This window comes from Nesoenas mayeri (genome assembly GCF_963082525.1).
Source record: "Nesoenas mayeri genome assembly, chromosome: 6".
Classification (NCBI taxonomy): Eukaryota; Metazoa; Chordata; class Aves; order Columbiformes; family Columbidae; genus Nesoenas; species Nesoenas mayeri.
In genome coordinates, this window is record NC_137545.1 from 11,012,483 (window position 1) to 11,022,958 (window position 10,476).

Below are 10,476 nucleotides of genomic sequence, written 5' to 3' on the forward strand. Positions count from 1 at the left end.
CATCTTTCCATGAAACCCCAGACAGGAGCAAAGCTGAAGGCCAAGGGCAGGGGTCTTGCTGGGAGCTGCCAGGGAGAGGGGCGAGGCACTGGGGTGTGGACATGTGGCCAGGGACTCTCATGGAAGGATGCAGGCATGAGACCTCAGCTTTGGGCAGCTCTTTGGTACTGGGTCAACCAAGGGGACAAAAGGGGTGCAGAGTGGGAGTGACCTCTTTGGAGGGAGCTGGATGTCAGTGTGGCTTTACAGCATGGGGACTGGGGACAGTGACATGGCTTTCACTTGGCAACATCTGGTCCCAGCCCTTGACAAAAGGCCAATGTCATCTATCGCAGTCATCTCATCATGGTTGGGGCCTGTTCCTGCTCTCTTCCAGACTGGTGCTGAGCAGGAGCTGACAGCAGGAGCCCTTGGGGTACCCCAGGCAGAGCAGGAGCCCAGGCACCCCAGGCTGGGATTTGCATGCTGGCGCTGGTCCCAACTTGTCCCTTAGAGTGTCGCTTCCCTTCCCTGAGCAGCAAAGCAGGGTGAGAGCAGTGCTGACTCCCTCCAAGCGAGCACTTGGCCAACAGATCTTTACACAAAGCTATGCAAGCACCCACTGAGGCTTCTTGCCACCATGCCCGAAGCAGCTGTGACAATCTGGGCACCAGTCAGATGAGGTGTGCAGGAAGCAGTATCAAGAAAAGTGGAAGAAAGGCCAGACGGCTTACGGGGGACTGGTTTGTTTTTCTAGCTCTCAAAGGTGTCCCCTCTCCCAGCAAGGCTATGCCAGCAAGTTCAGAAGGACTCCAGCAAGCAGAACATAAGAGCTTCTCTGGAGGCTTTTCCTGCTCTGCAGAGGGGTCAACCTGTGCCAAGCAGCACTTTGTGGATGAGGAAAATATCTCTAATGATGGGATTGTAGGACCGTTCGATCCTTTGGAGTGGCTGTGATGGCCTTTGGGGTCTGGTCTTGGGCTCCTGTCAGGTGACAGCAGCATTGATAGTGCTCATCTCCAGAAATCTCAAACTGCTCATTTTCCTCCAGCATTTAATTCTCCACATCCGCTGATCCCAGTGAATCAGCACCTGGCCCCATACCCATGTCCAGGACATCAGGATGGGCAGGGGGTTCCTTTCTCTTGTAGGAAAATTTGAAGAAGGTTCATGTTAAAAATATTTTGCTTGGTACCTGCTGTTCCTTGTCCTTTATAGTCCCCACCTCCTACCTCCTCCCTTCTCCTGCAGTGGGTGATGCAGGGAGGATTGCTTGCAGCCAGAGCAGGGATGTCAGACCGATGCTGGCAGTTTCCCATCCATGGCCACATGGCCAGGACCATTTTAGGCTATTCTTGTGCATCTGATCAAAACCACTTTAATTATGAGCTGTAGTGTGAATTCTCATGCAAGTAACATATACGTTTGGCTTTGGTAGCAGTAGAGACTGCTAACTGCCTAGAAATCAGTCCCACGGTCATTCCAGAGCAGTCTTCTAAATCTGGGCTTCCCAGCTGGAAACAAAACCAGTTTCTTATTTTAAAATGAAATCCTTCTGGTCTGAAGTTCAAAAGGGTAAGTGCGAACCACTGCCATTGCAGAAACTCCCCCAGACACTGTGTCATTGCTGGGTGCACATCTTGCTGCTCAGCTGGCCTTGGTGCTAGAACAGCAGCTCCTTGGCTGGCAGAAGGGAGCTCCACCAAGATCTGGGCAACATTATGGGTTTGCACTCACCCTTCTAGTGTCAGGGTTCAGCCTTCCCCACAACCACAATGTACCCAGCTTCAGCTGTAACTCAAGTCCTTACATGCAGCTATTGGGATGCTTGACCCTGCATAGAAGTCCTTGCCGTGAACCTCAGCAGTGCAGACTAAGGCATCGTTCAGGCTGTAGTCTTGTTATTTGCCATTTTCCTGCCCCATCTGCTTGTGTAGACATGATATATATGTATACTAAGTCATGCAATAAAGCCAGTTTTGTGTCCAGAACCCAGGACCCGTTTTGCAGTGTGGTTTTTTTCAGCTCACTTGAGCAAAGGCTCCTTTCTCTCCTTATCCTCTCCTTTAACTAGCTGATGCACCCTTCACTTTAAAACTTAGGCAGGTGAAAGCAGACAGGAGCCGAATCAGCAACACCAAAGCAGAACACGGGGAGATGGTGACGAATGGGATGGCAATATGACTTATCAAACGGTGCTCACAGAGCTGCAGTTGGGATGAGTGTGGGTCAGTGGCACCCAGCAGTGAGGCCAGCCAGGTGAAGGGGTTGCACAGTGTGGGGGCAAGGAGAGGCTGACCCTGAAATGCACTGCTCTGACTTGCATGGTAACCCAAGAGCAAATCTGGCAGCTGAAGCCACCCAAAACACAACCCCACAACATCAAGGGGTTGCTTTAAATCTGTATTAAATAATAGCAACAAACAACCTGCTCTGCTCCTGCGTTCTCTGCTGCACTGGATGGACCACCTTCCGGAGGCTGATGAGTTATTCTCACTGCCCTGATGAGGAAGCATGGACGCAAGGAGGAGCCTGATTTACAGAATCAGAGAGACCACAGCCCATCCCATCAGCTCTTCTGCACAATGCTCCCTGACTCTGTGGCAGCTGAGCAGCCAGCACCTTATGCCCACGATCCCCACAAAAGCGATCCAAGCACTCACAACACAACCTTTATTCAAACACAACACTTATGGGCAGCTTTGCACGTGGTAAAGCTCCCAGAAGGAATGGAATGGACGCTGTTGAAGAGAGAGAGAGGGCAGTTGCTGTCCGGGTGGTAATGGAGTCCCTGTCACAAGACTCTTTTTGATGGCCTCTTCAGCTGCATCGTGTCCCACTCCCCAGGATGCACTTTTGCTGGGCAGGAAAGGTGCAGCACCCTTTCTTTTCCTTTCTTTTCCTTTCCTTTCCTTTCCTTTCCTTTCCTTTCCTTTCCTTTCCTTTCCTTTCCTTTCCTTTCCTTTCCTTTCCTTTCCTTTCCTGCTGCTGACCCCAGGGTCTGAGTTTCCCTGGATTATGGGGGATTCTTCCCTCCTCTCTTCAACCCTTTCCCCATCTTTGATGTCCCTCTGCAGCCATCACCCTCTTTCTCATGCTCCTACCATGACTGTCCCCCAACACCGGTTGCACTGAGGCATTGGAGTCAACCGCAGCAGAGATGATCTGTCCTGGGGTGGTCTCAACCCCACATGGAGGTGACAGGCAGACTCCCACCCACACCTGACCAATGACAGTGTCTTCACCAACCCATCATTTCAGAGATGCCCATATTTTGGTCTCTGCCCAAAAAGTCTCAGTAATTCCAGTTTTGCGTGGGGTGGATGTGTTTGTACTCCAAACAGCCCCTGCCTTGTGCTGGGAACCGAAGCTGCCTCCTCCAGCATTGCATCCAGCAGAACAAACATCATCAGAAACCTTTACCTGAGAGTGGTTTAACCAATTCAAAAAATGGGAGGTTTGATGCCCCCACACCATTGGGATGAGCCTGCCCCTGCCAGTCAGTGCATCCCATCAAGTTGCCTTCCCCTTTTCTCTGCATTTAATTTTCTGATTTCTTTACAGCAGCTTTTGGGGGGGATCTGAAGATGAAGGGTGGTGGCACCTGACATAACCCCTGTGATGGAGCGGGTTTGCAGCGGCAGGATCCAGGCGTGGCATCACTCACTGACCTCCTGCAGAGAGCACTGAGTGAGGGGCTCCCTGCAGGCAGGGTGATGGAGCAGAAAACCTCCCCTCGTCCAAACAAAATGCTGAGTTGAGGACAGGGATTAACATATTCCCAAACTATCTGTCGTGGCCAGCGGGAGATGAAATGCTAGTCCCTTCTGAGTCATGAAAATCCCTGTGCTGATTTGATGAGAGGGGATGGCGGGGAGGGGAGATGCCCCGGCTCTGTCACTGCCGGGGCTCGCCTCTGACATCAGCATGAAACCAGCCATAAAAACGGGGACCAGAGGGGACTCTGGCTCAGACGGTGGCTGCTGGGCTCAGCGGGACAACGTACGAGCACCTCGTCTCACTTCACCGCGGTAAGTGGAGCTCCAACACAGGGGAGCGCCGCTTTTCTCTCCCTCTCGTGATGCTTCTGTTGTTGAGTAATTTCCTGTGCGCTGCTTTGCCTGCGTGTGCATGTCTTTGTGTCTGTCCAGCCAGTTGGGGGGGTGTTTCCAAAAGGGGATTGTAAAAAGTAAGTGGCCAGAGCAAACCTGAGTTCTCAAGAGCCCAGACTGGCTCCTGCCCAGCACGCTGAAAACTTTTACTTTGCAAAAGACCCTGGCGATAGGCTTCTGCTGTGTGCCCACTGTGTCCTGCTTAATGCAGCTCTCTGACTTCAGCACCTTGCCCAGCTCCCTCATTGCAGGTGGTTGCAGAAATCAAACTCGGCACTCAGCCTGCCCCGCAGAGTCCCTCTCACTGCCTTGATGCTATAAAGCATCTTACAGGGTGCTCTGGGTTCATCATTTCAGCAGCTGGCTCCCGGGGTGGGTGCTGAGGGCGCAGAGGTGGCCATGGTCCATCCATCACCCAGTATCTGGCAGCAAAACCTATTTGTGCCTCCAGCCCCACATTTTGGCGCTGGCCTTTTTTCCCATCTCCTGGGCTGCAGAGTTCCACCATCGTGGGTGTGCTAGGGGTCCTAGCCAGAAAAGGTGATGCCAGGCCTGGCCTAAGGCACTAGGCCAGGACAAAAATCTATTTTATTTAACAGGAGATTTGTACAACTTATGTCTGCAGAGGAGATTTTCCCTTGAGCTATCAGTTCCAGCAAAACCCCTGGGTTTTGACCAAGCTGCCCCAAACTCTTTGCATCACAGCTGGCCCAGGGATGCTGTGATGGGAACAACAGCCCCATGGCAGCAGTGATGCAGTTGCCCCATCCCCTCCATCTCAGCCTTCTCCTCCTGATGGGGTGCTCAACCTGCGAGCCTCTAATCCAAGTGGGGTGTCTCTGTGATGGCCTTTGCTTCCACAGCTGCGTCAGAAGCCTCTGTCTTCGTGGCACCAGCAGGAATCGCCAGGGGGCTTTGGGGCCAAGCCATCGCGACCAGAGAGTGCCGGGAATGAAGCTGGGGGCCGCCTGCCTCCTGTGTCTGCTGCTCACCTGCCTGACCCTGCCCGTCACCCACAGCCGTGTCTACGAGCACTCCATGGAAATCAGGAGTAAGGAGAGCAGGAGTAAGGGACTCCCCCCAGCCCCTTCTGCATTCCCAGGCTCAGCTGCATATTGGGGGGCAGGGGGTCTCTATGCAGAAGCAAAGGTTGGCTTTGAAACAGCAGCTGCAGTAGCTTTTACACCCACCCCCCAGACATTTTCCCAGTCCCCTGGGGTTTATCATGCCCCCCATCCTTGGGTACAATGCCCTGTTCCACCTCCATGTCCCCCCCTGCATCATCCCCTGACAGTTCCTTGACTTTTGCCTTGCAGACCCTGACATCGACCCCTCCTGGTACACGGGGCGCGGGATCAGGCCAGTGGGGCGGTTCGGAAGGCGGCGAGCCCTGGGCGAGGGCACCCATCCCGGGGGCGCTGGCCGATGGCAAGCATGTGGCCCCTCCCACCTGCATCCCCAGCCCGCCCGGAAGGAGCGGAGTCCCTGAGATGAACCAACAATAAAAGCCCTTCTCCTCTCAGCCCGTGTCCCGGACTCTCTACTCCGAAACGCAGCACAGGAGGTCACAGGGGGCTGCAGCAAGTCGTGTGCTTGGGGATGCACCTCCAAAAATTGCTATTCTTGCCACAGTTTTGCATCTTGCCCTGGTGGTGTGTGCAGTGCAGCAGCTGTGTCCCCAGGCAAGAGCATTTTCTCCACTCTCCAGTTTGGGGGCGAGAGGGACCACAGGGAAGGGTGAACCTCAGCCCATCGCATCCATGCCTGCCACTCCTGGCCCAGCACTGGGAGTCTGGAGCTGTGTGGGGAGGGAAGGGAAGGGAAGGGTTAATCTCAGGAGAGAGGAGGCAGGTGTGGGAGATGAGTGGCAATTAGCACCCCTGCCTCTCAGCTGCCCTAAGGAAGGGGATTTAAGTAGTAGGAGGCAACAGCTCCTGTTTCTTGCTGGGAAGGAGCTCCTGTCCTGCCCTGAGACAGCTCAGCCTTGGGGAAGCATCACAGGTGGGTGTTCCTGGGTGGTGTGGGGTTCTGGGGGGATCCTTGGGATGCAACCTGACCTGGCAAACCTGGGCAAAGGGTGTTGTGGTTCCCTCCTCAACATGGAGAGCATCTTTGAGGGCGTCTGCTGCCTTGTGGCCACACTCAGCCTGGCCAAGCCTTGCCCCTGTAGTCTCTGTCAAGCCATGCCCTGAAAAAAACAGCAGCTGCATTGCCCTGTGATGGGATGAGTGGTGCTGCTCTTTGCCCATGGCCTTGCTGGAATTACCACAGGTGTCCTGGAAAAGGCAGTATCTCCCCGGAGCCCAGCAGCTCCTGGGCTTGCTGGGCACTGGCATGCTTTTGGGGGCAGCTCAGGTGCTCTGGGATAGAGCAGGTGAGAGAGCATCTTTCCCTGTACAAGTGACAGTTCTTTCCTTCCTGCAGCTTGGATGGGCTGGGTTGGTGCAGTGGCTGAAGGCTGCAGAAGCCCTGCGATGCCTCTTGGCATAGCTTCCATCTTCTCTTCCAGCCAAGGCACATTCCTGCAGTGTAACATGTATAATGCAGGGAGGGGAGGCCCAGCAAGGTGCAGGGTGCCGTGACACCTGGCATTTGCTTTGGCCCTGCTCTGTGCACAGATCCGGCTCTTGTGTTGGTGATAAATCAGTGACTTCTCAAGAGGATGGGGTGAGTCTCCACCCTGCAGCATGGTCCCAGGCAATCAGGGCTCAAATGGGTCCAGCAAGGGAAGTACTGGCTCTGGGCCCTGCTGCCTCTGGGCTTCCTGTGGTCCCTGCCTGCAGGATGACATCCAGCTCAGGAAAAAACCAACAAACAAACAAAAAACACACCTCTAAAGTAATAGTCTCTTTATTTGCAGCCTGGGTGTAAAGCTATCAGGATGCACCTGCCTTGCTCCAGAAAGCTAAATCCTCCCTTTTCAGATGAGATGGGACAGGAGGGAGATGACATGCATCTGGGGCTGGGGAGGTGTCATCAGTCACAGGTGGTGGTAACAGTGCCAGAGGGTCATGCTCTTCTCTGGAAACAGAAACTTGATGGAAGAAATCCCTGGGCTTTACCTCTTGGAGGAAGCCAGTGCTGGAGAGCTGAAGAGGCCCTGTGCCCCCAAGATGGGCTATGACCTTGCTCCAGGTAGGATGGTGATTGAGCTGAGCTGTCCCTGTGCTTCTGCAGCCCCAGCTTTGTCATTGCTCCTCTTGCAGACCTTATACAGCCACCACCGACATCCAGAGCTGCCTGTCCTCACAGTCAGCAACACCCAGTCCTCACTCTGCTCTGTCCCAGATCAACTGCCGACCTCCCACGGGAAGGGGATGGGTTGGATGCCTTCTCTTGTTCACGCTTCAGGAGCTCTTGAGCTAGCAAGAAACACAAAGTGAGATAAGGCTCAGTTCTCCTGCTGGTGGAGTAGAATGTGATGGTTGTACTGTCCTACCCCAGGAGAGCCACTGATGGCACTGGTACCATCCCATGGTGACCATGTTAGATCTCTACTGAACAGCTACACTGGGGACAACATTACACCTAGACTGGATACTAAAGCAAAAGAAAATTGTGGCTTTGAGAGAGGGCTTGAAATCAGGATGTTGGAGCATCCTGAGATGGATCTGTCTGTCCTTCTACTTTGAGAGGAGAGACATATTGCATTGAAACCATGGATTGTTGTGGCAGTGAATCTTGAAGCTGTCAGGCACAGTGCCAGCTGCCAGGCTGGACCAGCTGGGAAGCAAACCTTGGTGGCAAGCATGAGCAATGAAGAGGGTCATCTTTGAGATGGGGGAAGAGGTGTTTGCAGCCTCAAAGCAGAGGTTTGGGGCCTGTGGTTCAGCCACTTTGTCTCTCATTGAGAGCCATCACAAAACTTACCTACGGCCATAAAGATATCATTTACTTGGTGGTTGGATTTTGCAGATGTCTCCATGAACAGGAGGCCTTTGGTCCTTGCAAATTCTTCCCCCTCCTGGGTGGAGACAAGCAGAGTTATTCCCCCAGCCCTCTCTGGGGCTACTTGTTCAGCTATGGTGGCATTTCATGGCAGGTAAGTAACTGTATGGGGACTTTAAAGGTATCCAAAAGCCTTTTAAACTCTCAGCTTTGCTATGACATAACCCAGTGTTTGCTGGCGAGGAGGTGATGAGTGGGTCTGGCGGCTCACCACATGCACTCACCTCGGTGGCAACTTCTCGCTCAGCAGCAAGGTCCGTCTTGTTGCCCACCAAAGCAATGACAATTTCATCAGGAAGGAATTCCTTCTCCAGGTCAGTCAGCCAGAGCTTTGCTCTGTTGAGTGTTTCCTGGAGAGATGGAGACAAAAATCACCCATGGATCTGGTTTTGATTTAATCCTTTCATCTCAGGCATAGCAAACCTGGACAGGTGGCACTAAAACAAAGGGGATGGAAGAGATGTGGTGGGGGTTCTTCGATTGCCCTCTCTCTCAGGGAAACAGGTCACTGTCCCTCAAACACATTCAGGGATAAATCAGCCTTGGATGGGGTGCGGCCTTTCTGCATGGCAGCAGAAATCACCCCTGGGGTTGTGGCTGGGCCATACACAGGCAGGGACAGCCCCTGGCACATCCCAGGTGGTACATTCATCTTCTCAAGTGGTGCTCGTGTACTGCTTTCTGCTCTGCCGAAGACAAACACCATCATCTAGACACCTCTGCCCTGTCAGTGCTGCTGCAGCTCGGCAGGAACAGGATCAGCATCCCCTGCCTTACCTTGTTAGTGATGTCGTAAACAAGGAGAGCGGCGTGGGCGCCCCGGTAGTAGAGGTGGCAGACACTGTGGTACTTCTCCTGGCCTGCGGTGTCCCAGATCTCAAACCTGACGGTGGCTACCCCCAGGTTGAGTGTCTGTGTGAAGAAGGAGCCTGCAAGCAAGATGCAGGGTGCATGTTCACTTGCAGCAAGGGCAGAGAGCTCCAATCCACTGCTGTGAGGTCAAACCCATCCCAAGGGCTGGTAACAATGCTCTAGTGCACAAAAAACCAAATCTGTGCAGGTTACATGTGGCTTTGCTTACAGTCTGGTGCTGAGGAAAATGGTCTGCAGAGATCTGAAGGTGAGAGTGACACAGGAGGTCTGGCTCTGGGGCGAGTCTGCATCATGTTCAAAAGTGGGTCTGTGCTACTGCAGGATATACCAACCTGTTCTCCTGCATCCCACCCTGCTGCAAGGAAGGGCACCAGACCTGGTCTCTTGTCCAGAGCCATCAAGCTACTGAAGCCACTCACTCACATCCCACAGTTGGCAGTGACTCCTTGAAGTCATTCTTCACATATCGGTAGGCAAGGCTTGACTTTCCCACTGATGTGTTCCCCAGCAGAACCACCTTGTAGATGTAGGTGGGATGAACCCCTTCCAGGGAGGTGTTTGGGATTGCTTTCTGTGTCATGCCCTGCAAGGAAACCAATTGCATCAAAACACACTGCAGCGATCCCAGGTCCATCAGCTGAGCCTCCTGCATCAACTTCTGACTAGTGGCAGTGGGGCAGGTGGGGCTTAACCTCAAAATAAGCAAGAACAAAATTAATATCCTGAATCAAATTTAATCCATCAAACCATCTGCTATTGTCAGTTATGACCAGAGGGTGGAGGTGTTTAGGAAGCAACTTGATGCAAGAGGCCGCCTTGGATGTAGACAAGGAGATGGGATAGGCTGCATTCTCCTTTAACTTTCTGGAGCAAGTTAATGGTAGAATCACAACACTTAATGGGTATGCCTTGCTCTTGAGCATCTCTCATTCCCCAAAGTCCTGCCAAAGAGCTTAGGCTGCTGTTCCACTCTTATTGTGGATCTTGGTTAGAAGAGCATAACTCAGGCATGGAGGTGATGCTGCAACCAGCTTGCTGAAGACAGTGCCCAGGGGACCTCAAGAGCTGATGGACTTTGTGGCAGCACGATTTCAAGTCAACATGTTGCTTGCCAGGGTGAAAAAGCAGGAGTGCGAGGACCTGACTCAAGCACCACTGAGGACAGTATCACACAAAGCAGACAGCACATGCTCCTTCACTGTGGATTAGGAAACCCTGGACGGAACAAGCCTGTGAAGTCTCATGCCCTTGTGACTGTTGCACCATGAAGAGTGACTCTGCATCACTTGGGGTGGAGCTACGCTGAGTGGTGACCTGGGACAGTGGAGGAGCACAGCCCAAAATAACAGTGGTCGCCTCAAACCTGGCCTGAAGAGAGTCACTGTGGAGCATTGGCCATACCCTGGGAAGATGGCAGTGGATGTGAACACTCCTGGGTGGCATCTTCCCCTTTCTCCCAGCCTTGATCTCAAGGAAGTGACACTGCCTCACTGTTGGAGGGAGCTGTCACTGCAGGGTGGTGAATAACACTGTCTTGCAGCCAACCAGAGCTTTGCCTTGGCTA

The 10,476-nt window shown here is 53.2% G+C and overlaps 2 protein-coding genes across 2 annotated transcripts; one reads left to right on the forward strand and one right to left on the reverse strand.

Moving 5' to 3' along the window:
- Window positions 1-5,042: 5,042 nt before the first annotated feature.
- Window positions 5,043-5,580, forward strand: PRLH (prolactin releasing hormone; the record flags this gene model as incomplete). Its single annotated transcript, XM_080346696.1, has 2 exons — window positions 5,043-5,142; window positions 5,408-5,580. The coding sequence occupies 2 exons, from the start codon at window positions 5,043-5,045 to the stop codon at window positions 5,578-5,580; spliced, it is 273 nt and encodes a 90-aa protein (XP_080202822.1).
- Window positions 5,581-7,343: 1,763 nt separating this feature from the next.
- RAB17 (RAB17, member RAS oncogene family) lies at window positions 7,344-9,516 on the reverse strand (the record flags this gene model as incomplete). Its single annotated transcript, XM_080347186.1, has 5 exons — window positions 7,344-7,453; window positions 7,962-8,055; window positions 8,264-8,389; window positions 8,817-8,968; window positions 9,336-9,516. The coding sequence occupies 5 exons, from the start codon at window positions 9,514-9,516 to the stop codon at window positions 7,344-7,346; spliced, it is 663 nt and encodes a 220-aa protein (XP_080203312.1).
- Window positions 9,517-10,476: the final 960 nt, after the last annotated feature.